At 59.3% G+C, this 20272-nt stretch overlaps 1 protein-coding gene across 1 annotated transcript in view; it reads right to left on the reverse strand.

Moving 5' to 3' along the window:
• Window positions 1-19772, reverse strand: part of LOC129715851 (1-phosphatidylinositol 4,5-bisphosphate phosphodiesterase beta-1-like) — a gene marked incomplete at its 5' end in the record, with an annotated part of 32836 nt that extends 13064 nt beyond the window's left edge. Inside the window, 19 exon segments of the mRNA XM_055665735.1 lie at window positions 336-427; window positions 1886-1984; window positions 2308-2413; window positions 4492-4650; window positions 5950-6104; window positions 6569-6617; window positions 6619-6694; window positions 7293-7377; window positions 8546-8642; window positions 9664-9737; window positions 10055-10162; window positions 10432-10576; window positions 11547-11640; window positions 14850-14884; window positions 14886-14933; window positions 16093-16250; window positions 17368-17514; window positions 18194-18360; window positions 19675-19772. Of these exon segments, the coding sequence (XP_055521710.1) occupies window positions 336-427; window positions 1886-1984; window positions 2308-2413; window positions 4492-4650; window positions 5950-6104; window positions 6569-6617; window positions 6619-6694; window positions 7293-7377; window positions 8546-8642; window positions 9664-9737; window positions 10055-10162; window positions 10432-10576; window positions 11547-11640; window positions 14850-14884; window positions 14886-14933; window positions 16093-16250; window positions 17368-17514; window positions 18194-18360; window positions 19675-19772 (1992 nt within the window).
• Window positions 19773-20272: the final 500 nt, after the last annotated feature.

Raw genomic sequence — 20272 nt, forward strand, 5'->3', positions numbered from 1 at the left:
GGGATTAACCTGGTGAACCTACGCTGCACTCCCTCGATAGCAAGGATGTCCTTCCTCAAGGTAGGAGAGGGATCTAGGAGTACAGATACATGGTTCCCTGAAAGTGGAGTCACAGGTAGATAAGGCAGTCAAAAGGGATTTAAGCACATTGGCCTTCATCAGGGTATTGAGTATAGAAGTTGAGAGGTCCTTCCTCAAATTAGGGGACCAAAATTGGTAGATTCAGCCAAGGTTGAATCTATGGGCGGGGTAGGCTCGAAGGGCCGAAGGGCCTGTTTCTGTGCTGTCTCAATCTCTCTCAGAGGGAGGGGGGGGGGGGGACTAATACAACTCACCTCCTCTTCCCCTGTGAGGGACACTAGCTGCTTGGACCTCTGTTCCATCAGGTTGACGTGTTGGATGGGATTGTACAGAGCTTTGATGTAATCTGTGGAGAGAAAAACACAGAGAGAGAGAAAGAGGGGGGGCAGAGAGAGAGAGAGAGGGGGGGGGCAGGGGAGAGAGAGGGGGGGGGCAGAGAGAGAGGGGGGGGGCAGGAGAGAGAGGGGGGGGCAGAGAGAGAGATATTAGGCATCTAAAATGATACAATTGTTGGCCAGCTTCCTTTTGCAACCTCATCACCTGCACTAGTCCCACCTGCCCGCATTTGGCCCATATCCATCCAAACCCATCCTGACCATGTACCTTTAGGTTTTAGTTTAGAGACATAGAAACATAGACATAGAAACATAGAAATTAGGTGCAGGAGTAGAAGCCATTCGGCCCTTCGAGCCTGCACCGCCATTCAATATGATCATGGCTGATCATCCAACTCAGTATCCCGTACCTGCCTTCTCTCCATACCCCCTGATCCCCTTAGCCACAAGGGCCACATCTAACTCCCTCTTAAATATAGCCAATGAACTGTGGCCTCAACTACCCTCTGTGGCAGAGAGTTCCACAGATTCACCACTCTCTGTGTGAAAAAAGTTCTTCTCATCTCGGTTTTAAAGGATTTCCCCCTTATCCTTAAGCTGTGACCCCTTGTCCTGGACTTCCCCAACATCGGGAACAATCTTCCTGCATCTAGCCTGTCCAACCCCTTAAGAATTTTGTAAGTTTCTATAAGATCCCCTCTCAATCTTATAAATTCTAGAGAGTATAAACCAAGTCTATCCAGTCTTTCTTCATAAGACAGTCCTGACATCCCAGGAATCAGTCTGGTGAACCTTCTCTGTACTCCCTCTATGGCAATAAAACAAGAAAGAAAAAAAAAAGAAAGTGAAAAGATAGATGGAAAAAGAACAAGGGTTGGGTGGAAGATTGCAACCTTCACGTGGTCGACGAATGCAATCAACTTCAGGTTGTGCACGCCACACGCAAGAAGAAGAAAAAGAACAAAGGAAAGTCCCAGAAAACGACCAAAGTTGTGTGGCCTAAAGATACAGTTTTGGTCTCCTAATCTGAGGAAAGACATTCTTGCCATAGAGGATTTGAGTCTAGGAGCAGGGAGGTTCTACTGCAGTTGTACAGGGTCTTGGTGAGACCACACCTGGAGTATTGCGTACAGTTTTGGTCTCCTAATGTGAGGAAAGTCATTCTTGCCATAGAGGGAGTACAGAGAAGGTTCACCAGACTGATTCCTGGGATGGCAGGACTTTCATATGAAGAAAGACTGGATAGACTCGGCTTGTACTAGCTGGAATTTAGAAGATTGAGGGGGGATCTTATAGAAACTTACAAAATTCTTAAGGGGTTGGACAGGCTAGACGCAGGAAGATTGTTCCCGATGTTGGTCTGGGACTGGAGACGAGACACAGACGCTGGTCTGGGACTGGAGACTGGACACAGACGCTGGGACTGGAGACAGGACACGGACGGGATGGGCTGGGGCTCACAGACTGACCTTTGTGGATGTCGGGGACAAAGTCCTTCACCTCGGTGTAGACCAGCAGGGCCGGCAGCTGGAGGGGCTGATTAGCCTCGTTCCGTAAACAGATGTAAACGATAACCTGCGCCGGGGGGGAGAGAGAGAGAGAGAGAATGTCACCACAGCTGCTGACTGACCAACTGACCCCCAGCCCCCCCACTCACATAGAAACATAGACAATAGGTGCAGGAGTAGAGGCCATTCGGCCCTTCGAGCCTGCACCATTCGCCATTCAATATGATCATGGCTGATCATCCAACTCGGTATCCCATCCCTGCCTTCTCTCCATACCCCCTGATCCCTTTAGCCACAAGGGCCACATCTAACTCCCTCTTAAATATAGCCAATGAACTGTGGCCTCAACTACCCTCTGCGGCAGAGAATTCCACAGATTCACCACTCACCGGGACGTATCGCAGACACGGGCAACACACGATGGCCGATGAACTTCCCTCCTTCCTCGTAGACGGCCACTCGAAGCGAGGCCAGGGTCGGGAGCACAACCTGGGGGACAGAGAGGGGTCAGTGTGGGGGGGACAGAGAGGGGTCAGTGTGGGGGGGAGAGGGGTCAGTGTGGAGGAGGGGGGTGGAGAGAGAGGGGGGTCAGTGTGGGGAGGAGAGAGAGGGGGGGTGGTGGGGGGGAGAGGGGTCAGTGTGGGGGGAGAGGGGTCAGTGTGGGGGGGAGGGGGTCAGTGTGGGGGGAGAGAGGGGTCAGTGTGGGGGGGAGAGAGGGGTCAGTGTGGGGGGAGAGAGATTGGGAGGAGAGAGGGTCAGTGTGGAGGGGAGAGGGGGTCAGTGTGGGTGGAGAGAGGGGTCAGTGTGGGGGGGAGAGAGGGGTCAGTGTGGGGTGTGGGTGGAGAGGGGGTCAGTGTGGGGTGGAGAGAGGGGTCAGTGTGGGGGGGAGAGGGGTCAGGGGGGGGGAGAGTAAGGTGGTTCAGTGTGGGGGGAGAGAGGGTCAGTTTGGGGGTGGAGAGAGGGGTCAGGAGAGGGGGCAGAGAGAGGGGGTCAGTGTGGGGGGGAGAGGGTCAGTGTGGGGGGGAGAGAGGGGTCAGTGTGGGGTGGAGAGAGGGGTCAGTGTGGGGGGGAGAGAGGGGTCAGTGTGGGGTGGGAGAGAGGGGTCAGTGTGGGGGGGAGAGAGGGGTCAGTGTGGGGGGGGAGAGGGGTCAGTGGGGGGACAAAGAGAGGGGTCAGTGTGGGGGGGAGAGAGGGGTCAGTGTGGGGGGGGAGAGAGGTCAGGTCAGTGTGGGGGGGAGAGAGGGGTCAGTGTGGGGGGAGAGAGGGGGTCAGTGTGGGGGGAGAGAGGAGGGGTCAGTGTGGGGGGGAGAGAGAGGGGTCAGTGTGGGGGGGAGAGAGGGGTCAGCTGTGGGGGGGAGAGAGGGGTCAGTGTGGGGGGGAGAGAGGGGCAGGGGGGGGAGTGTGGGGGGGAGAGAGGGGTCAGTGTGGGGGGGGTTTTGGAGAGTGGGGGTGGGAGAGGAAAACGGGGGGGGGGGGGGAGAGGGGTCAGTGGGGGGGGGAGAGAGGGGTCAGTGTGGGGGGGAGAGAGGGGTCAGTGTGGGGGGGAGAGGGGTCAGGGTGGGGGGGGAGAGAGGGGGGTCAGTGTGGGGGGGAGAGGGGTCAGTGTGGGGGGGGAGAGAGGGGTCAGTGTGGGGGGAGAGAGGGGTCAGTGTGGGGGGGAGAGAGTGGGGGAGGGGGGGGGAGAGAGGGGTCAGTGTGGGGGGGAGAGGGTCAGTGTGGGGGGAGAGAGGGGTCAGTGTGGGTGGGGGGGGAGGAGGGGGGGAGAGAGGGGTCAGTGTGGGGGGGAGAGAGAGGGTGTCAGTGTGGGGGGGAGAGAGGGTCAGTGTGGGGGGGGAGAGAGGGGTCAGTGTGGGGGGAGAGAGGGGTCAGTGTGGGGGGGGAGAGAGAGGGGTCAGTGTGGGGGGAGAGGAGGGGTCGGTGAGAGAGGAGGGGTCAGTGTGGGGGGGAGAGAGTGGGGGGGGAGGGGGTGGAGAGAGGGGGATCAGTTGGGGGGAGGGGTCAGTGGAGGGGGAGGAGAGTGGGGTCAGTGTGGGGGGGGAGGGTGGGGGGGGGGGGGTTTGGAGAGAGAGGGGTCAGTGGGGGGAGAGGGGAGGGGGAGAGAGAGGGGTCAGTGGGGGGGGGAGGGGGGTCAGTGTGGGGAAATGGAGAGGGGATCAGTGTGGGGGGGGAGAGGAGAGGGGGCAGTGTGGGGGGAGAGAGGGGTCAGTGTGGGGGGGAGAGAGTGGGGTTGGGGGTGGAGAGAGGGGGGTCAGTGGGAGGGGGGAGGAGAGAGGGGGTGTGGGTGGGGGGGGGGAGTGGGGGGGTCGGTGTGGGGGGGAGGAGAGGGTCAGTGTGGGGGGGGAAGAGGGTGGGGGAGGGATGGGGAAGAGGGGTCAGTGTGGGGGGGAGAGGGGTGGGGGAGGGAGGGGAGAGGGGTCAGTGTGGGGGGGGGGAGAGAGGGGTCAGTGTGGGGGGGAGAGAGAGGGGTAAGTGTGGGGGGGGAGAGAGAGGCGTCAGGGGGAGGGTGGGGGAGGGTGTGGAGAGAGGGGGTCAGTGTGGGGGGGAGAGAGAGAGAGAGACAGGGTTACCTTGTGGAAGACAAAGGGCTCCTCATCCCACACCAGGTTCAGGGAGTTGGTGATGATTTTCGTGCGGAACTTGCGTTTGGTGTCGATGGGAAGGCCGAACATGTCCACATCCACGTACACGCCCACGTGTTTGTCCGTCAGATACTGGCCCGAGATGATCTGTGTGTGGGTGGGAGGGAGGGGGAGAGAGAGAGAGTGACCACTGGGGCCAAGGAGGGGGGGGGCGGGAGTGCTGGACACTGCCCTGCCCCCTCGCACCCTGACCTTCGACCCACCGAGTCCGCGCCCACCAGCAGTCCCCGCGCACACGTTCACGGAAACCAATCAACCTGCAAACCCGCACGTACGCACGCACGCACGTCTCTGGAGCGTGGGAGGAAAACCGGAGCGCCCGGAGAAAACCCACGCAGGTCACGGGGAGAGAGAACGTGCAAACTCCGTACAGACAGCGCCCGTGTCCGGGATGGAACCCGGGTCTCTGGCGCTGTGAGGCAGCAGCTCTACCCGCTGCACCACCGTGACGAGCATGGTTTTGTCTTTTTGCAGTGTGTGTGAGTGTAAGCTTGTGTGTGTGTAAGTGTGCGAGTGTGTGTGAGTGTGCGAGTGTGTGTGAGTGTGCGAGTGTGTGTGAGTGAGAGTGAGTGTGTGTGTAAGTGTGCAAGTGTGTGTGAGGCTGAGTGAGTGTGTGTGACTACGAGTGCGTGTGAGAGTGAGTGTGTGAGTGAGAGTGAGTGTGAGTATGAGTGTAAGCTTGTGTGTGAGTGTGCATGTGAGTGTAAGTGTGCGAGTGTGTGTGTGAGTCTGAGTGAGTGTGCGTGACTGTACAAGTGCGTGTGAGAGTGAGTGTGTGTGTGAGTCTGAGTGAGTGTGAGTGAGTGTGAGAGTGAGTGTAAGTGTGCGATTGTGTGTGAGTGAGTGTGTGTGAGTATGAGTGTGCGATTGTGTGAGTGTGAGTGTGGCTGGAGGGTAGGGACGTGACACACAACACGGAAACACCGGCCATTCGGCCCGTCTTGTCCATGCTGGCCCCGTGCATTAACTACCCCCCCACACCACCCCCACCAGCAGTCTCAATACCCAGACAAAGGGGGGTATTGGGGAGAGAGGGGAGGGGGGGAGAGGGGAGAGAGGGGGGAGAGGGGAGGTGAGGGGGAGGTGAGGGGAGAGAGGGGGAGAGGGGAGAGGGGGGGAGGTGGGAGGGGAGAGGGGGAGAGGGGAGAGGGGAGAGGGGGGGAGAAGGGGGAGAGAGGGGGAGAGGGGAGAGGGGGAGAGGGGAGAGGGGGAGAGGGAGAGGGGGAGGGGGAGGGAGAGAGAGAGAGGGGGGAGAGGGGGAGGGGGGAGGGGGGAGAGGGGGAGAGAGAAGGGGGAGAGGGGGAGAGGGGGGAGAGAGGGAGGGGGAGGAGGGGGGAGAGGGAAAGAGGGGGGAGAGGGAGGGGGAGAGGGGGAGAGTTCCCCCACCCTGATGGCGACAGTATTGGCCACAATGCCGTCCACGATGTTCTCGGTGAAGGGGTCAAAATGCTTGTCCACTCTCCGCATGAACTCCGGTTTGAGGATGTAGCCGATGCCACCGTTGTACTCGAAGATGCCCATGTTCAGCTGCATCGGCAGGTCTGGGGACGGGACGGGGAAGAGGCTCAGTAATGCAGCAACTTCCCTCTGTTCCAAAGTTCCCCTCTCTCCCCCCACCCCCCCACCCCCTCCCTCGTCTCCCCCTCTCTCCCCACCACCCCCCCTCCCCCACAACACCCCCCCTCCCCCACAACAACACCCCCCCCTCCTTGTGGTCTCCTCACCCAGGGTCTGGTAGTGGAGGACAGGGGGGTGGGGAGGAGAGGTGGGGTGGGTTTGGGAGGAGGGGGGGTGGGGATGGGGAGGGGGGGGGGGGTGGGGAGGAGAAGTGGGGGGGGAAGAGAGGGGTGGGGGGCGGGGGGTGGGGAGTGAGGGGGGGAGCGTTTTGAGGGTGGGGAGGAGAGGGAGAGGGGTGGGGAGGAGAGGGGGTGGGGTGGGGAGGAGAGGGGTGGGGTGGGGAGGAGGGGGAGGAGAGGAGGTGGTGTACAGGGGGGTCCCCACTCACCCAGGGTCTGGAAGTTGAGGGCCACCATCGGGCAGCCTGTACTCCAGAAAGACCTGGGGCATGTAGTTGGAGGAGTCGACGCGAGTGCCCTTGGGGTAGATCCGGCTCAGCTGCTTCTTGTTGTATCTGTGGGTGGGGGGGGTCAGGAACACACACCCCACACACAACGCCCCCCCCCCCCCCACCCCCTCCCTAATCCTCTCCCTCCAGTCATGGGGCCTTGGGTTCACTCCAGCCCCATCCAAGACCCTGTTCTGGCTTAACTCCCACCTACAGGCCTAACCCCCACCTACAGGCCTAACCCCCACCCACAGGCCTAACCCCCACCCACAGGCCTAACTCCCACCCACAGGCCTAACCCCACCCACAGGCCTAATCCTCACCTACAGGCCTAACTCCCACCTACAGGCCTAACCCCCACCCACAGGCCTAACCCCCACCTACAGGCCTAACCCCCACCTACAGGCCTAACCCCCACCCACAGGCCTAACTCCACCCACAGGGCCTAACCCCCACCCACAGGCCCTAATCCTCACCTACAGGCCTAACTCCCACCTACAGGCCTACCCCCACCCACAGGCCTAGCCCCCCACCCACCGGCCTAACTCCCACCTACAGGCCTAACTCCCATGCTGTGGCCTAACTCCCATGCTGGGGCCTAACTCCCACCCACAGGCCTAGAGACTCCTAATTGCTCCCTGCATGTTTCTCAGGACAAGGATACTCCACAAACTCCACAGGCGACTTTGTCAGCTGCTCCAAGCCCTTCGTTTCCACCAAGGAGGACATTTCGTAGTACCGATTCCTCTCTGCAGGGCAGGGGGTGCAAGGGCCGGGGTTTAGAGGCAGGAATACAGGGGGGAACGTACAGAAAAATCGGAGGTGACTGGGGAGTTCAGTTTCAGTGTCGTTTTGTTGTCGAAGGTCCAGTGAAAAGCTTCCGTGTTTCGCCAGCTAACCAACCAGCAGAAAGACAAAGGGAAATCTCCCGGTTGCCGAACGCTTCAACTCCTCCAACACGACACTTGAAGGGCCGAATGAACAAAACCACAGACTGATTCCTGGGATGTCAGGACTGTCTTATGATCGATTAGTCTCGAAAGGCCAAACAAAGGCCTTGTTTCCATGCTGTAACTAAACCAGGGGTGGGGAACATGCGGCCTTCCTGGAGTATTGCGTACAGTTTTGGTCTCCAAATCTGAGGAAGGACATTATTGCCATAGAGGGAGTGCAGAGAAAGTTCACCAGACTGATTCCTGGGATGTCAGTGTCGGACACTATATTGCATAATACCACAGTCAGGACTGTCTTATGAAGAAAGACTGGATAGACTTGGTTTATACTCTCTAGAGTTTAGGAGATTGAGAGGGGGATCTTATAGAAACTTACAAAATTCTTAAGGGGTTGGACAGGCTAGATGCAGGAAGATTGTTCCCGATGTTGGGGAAGTCCAGGACAAGGGGTCACAGCTTAAGGATAAGGGGGGAAATCCTTTAAAACCGAGATGAGGAGAACTTTTTTCACACAGAGAGTGGTGAATCTCTGGAACTCTCTGCCACAGAGGGTAGTTGAGGCCACACAGTTCATTGGCTATATTTAAGAGGGAGTTAGATGTGGCCCTTGTGGCTAAAGGGGATCAGGGGGTATGGAGAGAAGGCAGGTACGGGATACTGAGTTGGATGATCAGCCATGATCATATGGAATGGCGAATGGTGCAGGCTCGAAGGGCTGAATGGCCTCTACTCCTGCACCTAATTTCTATGTTTCTATGAATGGCCTAATTCTGATCCTATCCCTGACCAGAGCCGGGACACAAGTTGGGGCAGAATTAGGCCAGAGGCCCGGGTTCCATCCAGGTTAATTGGCTTTGGTAAAGATTGTGAATTGTCCCCTAGTGTGTGTAGGATAGTGTTAGTGCGCCGGTCGGGGGTCGGGGGTCGGAGGGGGAAGGGAGTGACCGTTAGATGACCAACTCACGGGCGGCCACTTGGAAGGACTTGAACTTGACGGGCTCCACGTAGTTGACCAGAGTGGACATCTCCTCCGTGGCGTTAACCTCGCTCCCCGCCGTGCCCTGCCGGTCAAGCCCAGAGGTCAGAGTTCACAGGTATACTTGCTCACACCCCCCTCCACAAATTCCCATCCCCCCCCCTCCCACATCTAGACAATAGACAATAGGTGCAGGAGTAGGCCACATTCGGCCCTTCGAGCCAGCACCACCATTCAATGGCTGATCATCCCAAAAGCGAATGGTATGTTAGCTTTCATTGCAAAAGGATTTGAGTCTAGGAGCAGGGAGGTTCTACTGCAGTTGTACAGGGTCTTGGTGAGACCACACCTGGAGTATTGCGTACAGTTTTGGTCTCCAAATCTGAGGAAGGGACATTATTGCCATAGAGGGAGTGCAGAGAAGGTTCACCAGACTGATTCCTGGGATGTCAGGACTTTCATATGAAGAAAGACTGGATAGACTTGGTTTATACTCTCTAGAATTTAGGAGATTGAGAGGGGATCTTATAGAAACTTACAAAATTCTAAAGGGGTGGGACAGGCTAGATGCAGGAAGATTGTTCCCGATGTTGGGGAAGTCCAGGACAAGGGGTCACAGCTTAAGGATAAGGGGGAAATCCTTTAAAACCGAGATGAGAAGAACTTTTTTCACACAGAGAGTGGTGAATCTGTGGAACTCTCTGCCACAGAGGGTAGTTGAGGCCACACAGTTCATTGGCTATATTTAAGAGGGAGTTAGATGTGGCCCTTGTGGGATCAGGGGGTATGGAGAGAAGGCAGGTACGGGATACTGAGTTGGATGATCAGCCATGATCATATTGAATGGCGAATGGTGCAGGTTCGAAGGGCCGAATGGCCTCTACTCCTGCACCTAATTTCTATGTTTCTATCAGTACCCCGTTCCTGCTTCTCCCCTGACTCCGCTATCTTTAAGAGCCCTTTCTAGCTCTCTCTTGAAAGTATCTAGAGAGCTGGCCTCCACCGCCCTCTGAGGCAGAGAATTCCACAGACACAATCTAATCTAATTTCCCCCCTCCCTCCACATCCCACTCCCTTGTTCCAATACTCCCCCCTCTCCCCCTCACCTCGTCAGTGGCACTGGGCTGTTTCTTCATCTCGGGGTCCTCCTCTTCCTCAAAGTCACTCTCAGCCTCTCTGTCTGTGGGGTCACAGCCATAGTTACCACAGGTTCACCTCACACACACACACGTACACACACACACACACACGTACAAACACACACACAACACACGTACACACACACACGTACACACACACACACACACACACGTACACACACACACACGTACACACACACACACATACACACACACACACACACACACACACACACACACACACACACACACACACACACACACACAGTACACACACACACACACACACACACACACCACACACACACACACATGTACACACACACACACACACACACACACACACACACACACTCACCAATGGATTTACGGGGCAGCTTCACGATCTCCTCCAGGTCTCGGGGCAACTGTTCGTCACCGTTGGCCATCGTGTGGGTCCCCTCCCCCCCCTCACGCATCGCCCCTGCTGGGGGGGGAGAGGACAGAGAGGGGGGGGGGTGGTGTCAGGCATCGCATTAAAGGCCCGGGTGTCGTGGGGTGGGGGGGGGGGGGGAGGTCGGAGGGGGGTGGGGTTGGTGGTGTGACGAGGGGTAGGGTTGGGGGGGGGGGGGTCTATGGGGGGTGTTTGAGGGGGGGGGGCAGAGGTCAGAGGGGGTGGGGTTGGTGTGACGGGGGGGGGGTTAGAGTTAGGGTTGGGGTGGGGGGGGGGGTCTATGGGGGGGGGTGTTTGGTTACCTGCAGCCCCCTCCCCTGTCCCCAGTGAGGGGGGGGCTCCCGGCCGCTGCCTGATGCTGGCTTTCAGGTCTCGTCGCTTCTTGTTCTTGATCAGGATGCGGCCCCTCAGCTCCTGCGGGGAGGGGAGCGAGGGTCCCGGCACCAGCTGTGTGTGTGTGTGTGTGTGGGGGGGGGGGGGGGGGGGGTGTCAGTCACTGTACCCCAAAAACTCCCCTGCACCCCTCACTCCCCCATCCCCACCTCTCCTCCCCCCCCTCCACACACACACGCCCACAACCTCCTTTCCCCCGGACCCCCTCTTCTCCCCAATTCTCCACCCCCCCCTCCCCAATCTCTCCTTCCTTGCTCACCCCGTTTCCCCATTCCCCCCCACACACCCCCATTCCCCCCACACACCCCCACCCACCCATTCCCCCCCACACACCCCCATTCCCCCCCACACCCCCATCCCCCAACCCCATCCCCCCCACACACCCCCATTCCCCCCCACACACCCCCATTCCCCCCCACACACCCCCCCACCCCCCCACACCCCCCATTCCCCCCCCCACCCCACCCCCCACACACCCCCATCCCCCAACCCCATTCCCCCCCCACACACCCCCATTCCCCCCCACACACCCCCATTCCCCCCACACACCCCCATTCCCCCCCCACACCCCCATCCCCCACACACCCCCATCCCCCAACCCCATTCCCCCCACACAACCCATTCCCCCCACACACCCCCATTCCCCCCCACACACCCCCATTCCCCCCACACACCCCCATTCCCCCCCACACCCCCCCCCCCACCCCCACACACACCCAATCCCCCAAACCCCATTCCCCCCCACACACCCCCATTCCCCCACACACACCCCATTCCCCCCCACACACCCCATTCCACCCACACACCCACCATCCCCCAACCCCATTCCCCCCACACACCCCCATTACCCCCCACACACCCCATTCCCCCCCACACCCCCCATTCCCCCCCACACACCCCACATTCCCCCACACACCCCCATTCCCCCCCCCAACCCCCACCCCCCCACACACCCCCATCCCCCAACCCATTCCCCCCACACACCCCCATTACCCCCCACACACCCCCATTCCCCCCCACACACCCCCCAGTACGGGTACTTGTCGAGGGGGTCGACCAGCAACGCCCTCCCCAAAGATGGAGCAACAATACTCCGCCATCTGGCTTGTTGCTTGGCCCTGGGGGGGGAGAGAGAGACAGAGAGGGGGGGGTAGTGGGTACAGAGGGGGGGGTAGAGGGTGGGGGGATAGGGGGGGGAGAGAAAGAGAGGGGGGAGGAGAGGGGGGGGCCAGAAGAGAGGGGGGGAAGAGAGGGGGGGAAGAGAGGGGGGGAAGAGAGGGGGGGAAAGAGAGGGGGGAGAAGAGGGGGGGAAAGAGAGGGGGGAAAGAGAGGGGGGGAAGAGAGAGGGGGGGAAGAGAGGGGGGGAAGAGAGGGGGGAAGAGCGAGGTTTGCAGAGGGGAAGAGAGGGGGGGAAGAGAGAGGGGGGAAGAGAGGGAGGGGTGGGGGGGGAGGGAGGGAGAGGGGAAGGAAAGAGGGGGGGAAAGAGAGAGGGGGGGAAGAGAGGGGGGGAAGAGAGGGGGGGAAAGAGAGAGGGGGAAAGAGAGAGGATTGGGGGCGGAAAGAGAGGGGGGGAAGAGAGGGGGGGAGAAGAGGAGAGGGGGAGAGAGGGGGAAGAGAGGGGGGAAGGGAGAGAGGGAAGAGAGGGGGAAAAGGAGAGGGGGAAGAGAGGGGGGAATGAGAGGGGGGGAGAGGGGGGCGGAGGGGGGAGGAGAGGGGAGGAGGAGAGGGGGGAGGAGGAGAGGGGGAGAGGAGAGAGGGGGGAGGAGGAGGAGGGAGGAGAGGGGGGAGGGTGCGGAGGGGGGGAGGAGAGGGAGAAGAGAGGGAGGGGGAGGGGGGGGAGAGGAGAGAGGGGGGGGGAGAGGAGGGGGAGGAGAGGGAGGGAGGGGAGAGAGGGGGGGAAGAGAGGGGGGGGGGAGAGAGGGGGGGGGGGAGAGGAGGGGAGGGGGGAGGAGAGGGGGAGAGGAGAGAGGAGGAGGGGAGGGAGGGAGGGGAGGGAGGGGGAGGAGAGGGGGGAGAGGGAAGAGAAGAGGAGAGGGGAGGAGAGGGGAGGAGAGGGGAGGAGAGGGAAGGGGAGGAGAGGGGGGGAGGGGGGGAGGGGGGGAGGAGAGGGGGGGGGAGGAGAGGGGGGTGAGGAGAGGGGGGGAGGAGAGGGGGGGAGGAGAGGGGGGGGGAGAGGGGGGGAGGAGGAGGGGGGGGAGAGGAGGAGAGGGGGGGGAGGAGAGGGGGGGAGGAGAGGGGGGGGGAGAGGAGGGGAGGGGGGGGAGGGAGAGGGGGGGGAGAGGGGGGGAGGAGAGGGGGGAGAGGAGGAGGAGGGGGAAGAGGAGAGGGAAGAGAGGGAAAGGGGGGGGGGAGGGGGGAGGAGGAGGGGGATGGAGAGAGGGGGGGAAAGGAGGGGGGGAAAGAGAGGGGGGAAGAAGAGCGGGGGAAAGAGAAGAGAGGGATGAAGAGAGGGGGGGAAGAGGAGGGGGGAGAGGGGAGAAAGAGGGGGGAGGAGAGGAGGGGATGGAGGGGGAAGAGAGGGGGGAAGAAGAGGAGGGGGGGGAGAGGAGAGGGGGGGAAGAGAGGGGGAGAGAGAAGAGGGGGGACAGAGAGGGGGGAGGGGAAGAGAGGGGGGGGAGAGGGGGGGAAGGGGGGGAAGAGAGAGGGGAGGATGAGAGAGGGGGAAGGAGAGGGGGGGGAGAGAGGAGGGGGGAAGAGGGGGGGAGGAGAGAGGGGGGAGAAGAGAGAGGGGGGAAAGAGAGGGGGGGGGAAGGAGGAGGGGAAAGAGAGGGGGGGGGAGAGAGGAGGGGGAGGGGAAGGAAGAGGAGGGGGAGAGAGAGGAGGGGGAGAGAGGGGGGAGGAAAAGGAGGGGGGGGGGGTAGGGGAGGGGGGGGAGGAGAGGGGGGAGGAGAGGGGGGGAAGAGGGGGGGAAGAGAGAGGGGAGAGAGGGGGGAGGAGAGGGGGGGAAGAGAGGGGGGAAGACGAGGGGAGAGGGGGGGAGGAGAGGGGGGGAAGAGGGGGGGGAGGAGAGGGGGGGAAAGAGAGGGGGGGAAGAGAGAGGGGGGGGAAGAGAGGGGGGGGAAGAGGGGGGGAAGAGAGAGGGGGGGCCCAAAAGAGAGAGGGGGGGAAGAGAGAGGGGGTTGAGGGGGGGGGGAAAGGAGGGGGGGAGTTTAGAGAAGGGGAGAGGAAGAGAGGGGGGAGGGAAGGGGAGGGGGAAGAGAGTAGAAGGGGAAGAGAGGGGGGGAAGAGAGGGGGGGAAAAGAGGGGGGGAGTAGAGAGGGTACAGGGGGGGAAGAAGAGGGGGGAAGAGAGAAAGGGGGGGGAAGAGAGGAGAGGGGGGGGAAGAGAGGGGGGGAAGAGAGAGGGGGAGGGAAAAGAGAGAGGGGGGGAAGAGAGGGGGGGAAGGGAGAGGGGGGGAAGAGGGGAGAGGGGGGAGAAGAGAGGGGGGGGAAGAGAGGGGGGGAAGAGGGGGGATGAGTAGAGAAGAGAAAGAGAGGGGGGGAGGGGGGGATGGAGAGGGGGGGGGGAGTAGGGGGAGAGGGGGGGAAGAGAGGGGGGGGAAGGTAAAGGGGGAGGGGGGGAGGAGAGGGGGGGGAGGGTGAGGGTGGAGAGGGGGAAGAGAGGGGGGAGAAGAGAGGGTGCAGAGAGGGGGGAGGGGAGGGGGGGGGGAGAGGGGGAGAGGGGGGGAAGGGGAAAGGGAAGAGAGGGGGGGGAAGAGAGGGGGGGAAAGAGAGGGGGGGAAGAGAGGAGGGGAAAAGAGAGAGGGGGGGAAGAGAAGGGGGGGAGGAGAGAGGGGGGGAAGAGAGGGGGGAAAGAGAGGGGGGGAAGAGAGGGGGGGAAGAAGTGGGGGGGAAGGGTTAAGAGGGGGGGGAAGAGAGAGGGGAAGAGAGGCAGTGGGAGAGGGGGGGGAAGAGAGGGGGGAGAGAGAGGAGGGAGAGTGGGGGAGGGGGGGAGAGACGAGGGGGGGAAAGAGAGGGGGGGGAGAAGAGAGGTGGGGGGAGATAAGAGAGGGGGAGAAAGAGAGGGGGGAAAGAGGGGGAGAGGGGGAGAGAGGGGGAGAGAGGGGAGAGAGGGTTTAGGGGGGAAGAGGGGGGGAAGAGAGGGGGGAAGAGAGGGGGGAGGCGAGGGGGGAAGAGAGAGGGGGGGAGAAGAGAGGGGGGGGAAGAGAGGGGGGAGAGAGAGGGGGGAGAGGAGAGAGGGAGAGAAGGGGGAGAAAAGAGAGGGGGGAGAGAGGGGGGGAGAGAGGGGGAGGGGGGGGGGGCGGGAGGGGGGGGAAGAGAGGGGAAGAAGAGAGGGGGGAGAGAAAGAGAGGGGGGGGAGAAAGAGAGGGAGGGGGGGGGACACTCACGAGTCCACATGGTTCTCGAACGACAGTATCAGGGGGGTAGGGACTGGCTTTGAACGCACTCTCAGCGATTGCTTCAATCACCTCCTGTCAAGAGAGGGAGAGAGGGGGTCAGTGTGGGTGGGTAACGTGGGGGGGGTCCCACGAGTGGCGTCTCCACTCGAACAACCTCTTCATTCCATTCACATGTTTAAACCAGAATGTTCTATTCTTAATGTTTTGTGTGTCATTCTTAATTGTCGTGATGTTCCTTGCGAGCGGAGCACCGGGGCAAATTCCTTGTATGTGACTACACTTGTCCAATAAACATTCGCGTGGTCGTTGCTTCGTTCATTCGACGGCCAAAACCTTTAAGATTAAGGAAGAACTGCAGATGCCGGTAAAATGGGGGTGGTGGACACAAGATGGTGGAGAAACTCAGCGGGTGAGGCAGCGTCTGTGGAGAGAAGGAATGGGCGACGTCTCGGGTCGGATCAACCATTAGATGCTGCCTGACCCGTTGGGTTTCATCAGCATTTTGTGCCAAATCTTTTCAACTCCAACCGCCAAATATTCGAATCCCAACCGCCAAATATTCAAATCCCAACTGCCAAATATTCGAATTCCTCCCGCCAAATATTCAATTTACAACCGCCAAATGTTCGAATCCCAACCATCAAATATTCGAATTCCACCCGCCAAATATTCGAATTCCACACGTCAAATATTCGAATTCCACACGTCAAATATTCGAATTCCACCCGCCAAATATTTGAATTCCAACCGCCAGACATTTGATTTCCAACTGCCAAATATTCCGATTTCCAACTGCCAAATATTCGAATTCCACCCGCCAAATATTCGAATCCCAACTGCCAAATATTTGAATTCCACTCGCCAAATATTCGAATCCCAACTGCCAAATATTCGAATTCCACTCGCCAAATATTCGAATTCCACTCGCCAAATATTCGATTTCCAACTGCCAAATATTTCCAACTGCCAAATATTCGAATCCCAACCGCCAAATATTCAAATCCCAACTGCCAAATATTCGATTTCCAAATGCCAAATATTCGAATCCCAACCGCCAAATATTCGAATCCCAACCTCCAAACACCCCAGATCACGCGCGAATTCGAGCCTGACCAATGACGGTTCGATACCAACATTGCCCACACCCTGATAGCCCCCTCCCCAATATCTCTTGCCCCTCCATCTTGGCCACCTCCACCCTCCCCACCCCCCCACCCCCCCCCCCCCCCACCTTGAAGGGTATCTCGGTGGTCATGGTGAACCCGTGGGTGATGAAGGGCTCGTCATCGGGGAGTCGGCCCTTCCAGCAGTCCAGCTCCACGCAGCGGCATCCCGTCAACAACACCTGGCGGTACATCTCCACCGACGAGTTGCCCGCCAACTGGCCCGCTGGGGGAGACAGAGAGAGGGGGGGGGGTAGGGGGGGAGAGGGGGGGGGGTAGGGGAGAGTTTACAAGGTTAATTCCCGGGATGGCGGGACTGTCATATGCCGAGAGAATGGAGCGGCTGGGCTTGTACACTCTGTGGAGTTTAGAAGGATGAGAGGGCATCTCATTGAAACATATATGAGATTGTTAAGGGTTTGGACACGCTAGAGGCAGGAAACATGTTCCCGATGTTGGGGGGAGTCCAGAACCAGGGGCCACACACACACACACAGTTTAAGAATAAGGGGTCGGCCATTTAGAACGGAGACGAGGAAACACTTTTTCTCACAGTGAGAGTTGTGAGTCTGTGGAATTCTCACAGAGAGTGGTGAGTCTGTGGAATTCTCACAGAGAGTGGTGAGTCTGTGGAATTCTCACAGAGAGTGGTGAGTCTGTGGAATTCTCTGCCTCAGAGGGCGGTGGAGGCCAGTTCTCTGGATGCTTTCAAGAGAGAGCTAGATAGGGCTCTTAAAGATAGCGGGGGATATGGGGAGAAGGCAGGAACGGGGTACTGATTGGGGATGATCATCACATTGAATGGTGGTGCTGGCTCGAAGGGCCGAATGGCCTCTACTCCTGCACCTATTGTCTATTGTCTACAAGGGGGAGAGAGGGGGAGGGAGAGGGGGGAGAGAGGGAGGGAGGGGGAGAGGGGCAGAGAGAGGGAGAGAGGGAGAGAGAGAGGGAGAGGGAGGGAGAGGGGGGGGAGAGAGGGGGGGAGAGGGGGGAGAGAGAGAGGGAGGGAGGGAGGGAGAGAGGGAGGGAGAGAGGGGGGAGGAGAGGGGAGCGAGAGAGGGGGGAGAGAGGGGGAGGGAGAGAGGGGGGGAGAGAGAGGGGGAGAGAGAGGGGGGAGAGAGGGGGAGAGAGAGAGGGAGGAGAGGGAGAGAGAGAGGAGGGAGAGAGGGGGAGAGAGAGAGAGGGGGAAGAGAGAGGGGGAGAGAGGGGGAGAGGGGGAGAGGGAGAGGAGAGAGGGAGAGAGGGAGAGAGAGAGAGGGAGAGAGAGAGGGGAGAGGGGGAGAGGGAGGGGGGAGGGGGGGAGGGAGAGAGGGAGAGAGAGGCGACGAGAGAGGGAGACTGACCTGTGAGGTAGGTGTTGTGCGAGGAGTTGATGAAGTAGTGACTAAGCGGCTGGTTCATGTCCTCACTCACGTCCAGACTCTCCGGGGGAACGATGGAGTTCTCTACCCCGCGCAGGAACCTTGTAAACCCGTCCAGCGAGATCTGTCCTGTGGGGGGGTGACCCCGACAGAGAGGAGGGTGGTGGGGATAGAGAGAGAGGGAGAGAGAGGGGGGGGGTGAGAGCGGATCGTACATGAGTTGACCACCACATAGAAACATAGAAACATAGAAATTAGGTGCAGGAGTAGGCCATTCGGCCCTTCGAGCCTGCACCGCCATTCAATATGATCATGGCTGATCATCCAACTCAGTATCCCATCCCTGCCTTCTCTCCATACCCCCTGATCCCCTTTAGCCACAAGGGCCACATCTAACTCCCTCTTAAATATAGCCAATGAACTGTGTGGCCTCAACTACCCTCTGTGGCAGAGAGTTCCACAGATTCACCACTCTCTGTGTGAAAAAAGTTCTTCTCATCTCGGTTTTAAAGGATTTCCCCTTTATCCTTAAGCTGTGACCCCTTGTCCTGGACTTCCCCAACATCGGGAACAATCTTCCTGCATCTAGCCTGTCCAACCCATTAAGAATTTTGTAAGTTTCTATAAGATCCCCTCTCAATCTTCTAAAATCTAGAGAGTATAAACCAAGTCTATCCAGTCTTTCTTCATAAGACAGTCCTGACATCCCAGGAATCAGTCTGGACACACCCGCCCTCCCCCCTTCCAACCCCCTCTCCTCCCATCCATACCTCTACCCCCCCCCCCCCCTCGCCCCCCCACCCCGTACCTTTCTGGGCGAAGTTGATGTTGGGCTCGTACTTGGCGATCAGCCGCTGTACCTGGGGGGGTTTGAGGGGGGGGTAGAGAACCTCGTTGAGGCGGGGGTCTCGCTGTCGCAGGTTGATGAATTCCGTCATCTGCTCCAGCGTCAGGTACGGCTTCCCCTTGGCCCCCCTGGAACACAACACACAGGTACAGGTGAGACTCAGGTAGACGCAGGTACAGGTTCAGGTGAGACACAGGTAGACGCAGGTAGACACAAGCTCAGGTACAGGTGAGACTCAGGTACAGGTGAGACTCAGGTGCAGGTGAGACTCAGGTACAGGTGAGACTCAGGTAGATGCAGGTACAGGTAGACGCAGGTACAGGTACAGGTGAGACTCAGGTGAACACAGGTTCAGGTAGACACAAGTTCAGGTACAGGTGAGACTCAGGTAGATGCACAGGTGCAGGTGAGAGCTAGACGCAGGTACAGGTAGACACAAGTTCAGGTACAGGTGAGACTCAGGTAGATGCAGGTACAGGTGCAGGTGAGACTCAGGTAGACACAGGTTCAGGTAGACAGAAGTTCAGGTACAGGTGAGACTCAGGTGAACACAGGTTCAGGTGAACGCAGGTACAGGTTCAGGTGAGACTCAGGTAGACGCAGGGAGCCACAGGTGGGCCATTGACAAGGCCAGCAGCATCATCACGGACCAGTCTCACCCCCGGTCACTCCCCTCTCCCATCGGGCAAGAGGTACAGAAGTGTGAAAACCAACACACACACACACACACACACACCTCCAGATTCAGGGGCAGTTTCTTCCCGGCTGTTATCAGGCAACTGTGAACCGTCCTCTCACCAACTAGAGAGCGGTCCTGAACTAAGAGACACACACAGAGACACAGAGACAGAGAGAGAGAGAGACAGAGAGATCAAAGTGGGTGTATGGAACGAGCTGCCGGAGGAGGTAGTTGAGGCTGGGACTATTTAAGAAACAGTTAGACAGGTACATGGATAGGACAGGTTTGGAGGGATATGGACCAAACGCAGGCAGGTGGGACTAGTGTAGATGGGGCATGTTGGCCGGTGTGGGCAAGTTGGGCCGAAGGGCCTGTTTCCGTGCTGTATCACACTGTGACTCCAATCATGCCCCCTCATAATTGTCTACACAGCTGCCTGCACGGAGTTTGCACGTTCTCTCCCCGTGACCTGTGTGGGTTTTCTCCGGGCGCTCCGGTTTCCTCCCACACTCCAAAGACGTGCGTGCGGGTTTGTAGGTTAATTGGCTTTGGTGTAAGTGTAAATTGTCCCCCAGTGTGTGTGTGTGTGTGTGGGTGTGTGTGTGTGTGTGCGTGTGTGTGTGTGGTGTGTGTGTGCGTGTGTGTGTGCGTGTGTGCGGTGTGTGTGTGTGTGTGTGGTGGCGTGTGTGTAGGATAGTGTCAGTGTGCGGGGATCACTGGTCGGCACGGACTCAGTGGGGCCGAAGGGCCTGTTTCCACTCACTGTTCGGAAAAGATCTTGTCAATATCCGGCCTCAAGCACATCTTGCTGAGAAAAAAATGAAAGATTTCTGGTGTGAAGTCTTCAGGCTTGATGGATTCGAGGGGGAGAGGGGGGAGAGGGGGGAGAGGGGAGGAGGGGGAGGGAGAGGGGGAGGAGAGAGATGAGGGAATTTGTCAGGACCCAGTTTTAAAGGGAAGGGGGGAAAGATTAACGGGAAACGTGGGGAAGGACTTTCTCACGAGGAGTTGCGACTAGGGGTGTGGTTAAGGAGAGGTTGAGCAGGCGGGTCTCTCATTCCCTGGATGTGAGGGGATGAGGGGATCTTATAGAGGTGTTACAAATCTGAGAGAATAGATCGGGTAGATGCACCAGAGTCTCCTTGCCCAGAGTAGGGAATCGCGGACCAGAGGCATGGGTGTTAAGGTGCAGGGGAAAGATGTAATAGGATCTGAGGGGTAATTTCCCCCAGAGGGTGGTGGGGGATGGCCGAGATGCCGGCGGCGGTCCGTGCGGTTGGGGGACCTCTCCCCCGTGCAGACACTTTCGACCGGTCACTGGATCGGCCAGGTTTTGGAGGCTCTGGCCCCCCCGCGGGCCG

Source organism: Leucoraja erinacea, unplaced genomic scaffold, assembly GCF_028641065.1.
Source record: "Leucoraja erinacea ecotype New England unplaced genomic scaffold, Leri_hhj_1 Leri_144S, whole genome shotgun sequence".
In the NCBI taxonomy this organism is placed as follows: domain Eukaryota; kingdom Metazoa; phylum Chordata; class Chondrichthyes; order Rajiformes; family Rajidae; genus Leucoraja; species Leucoraja erinaceus.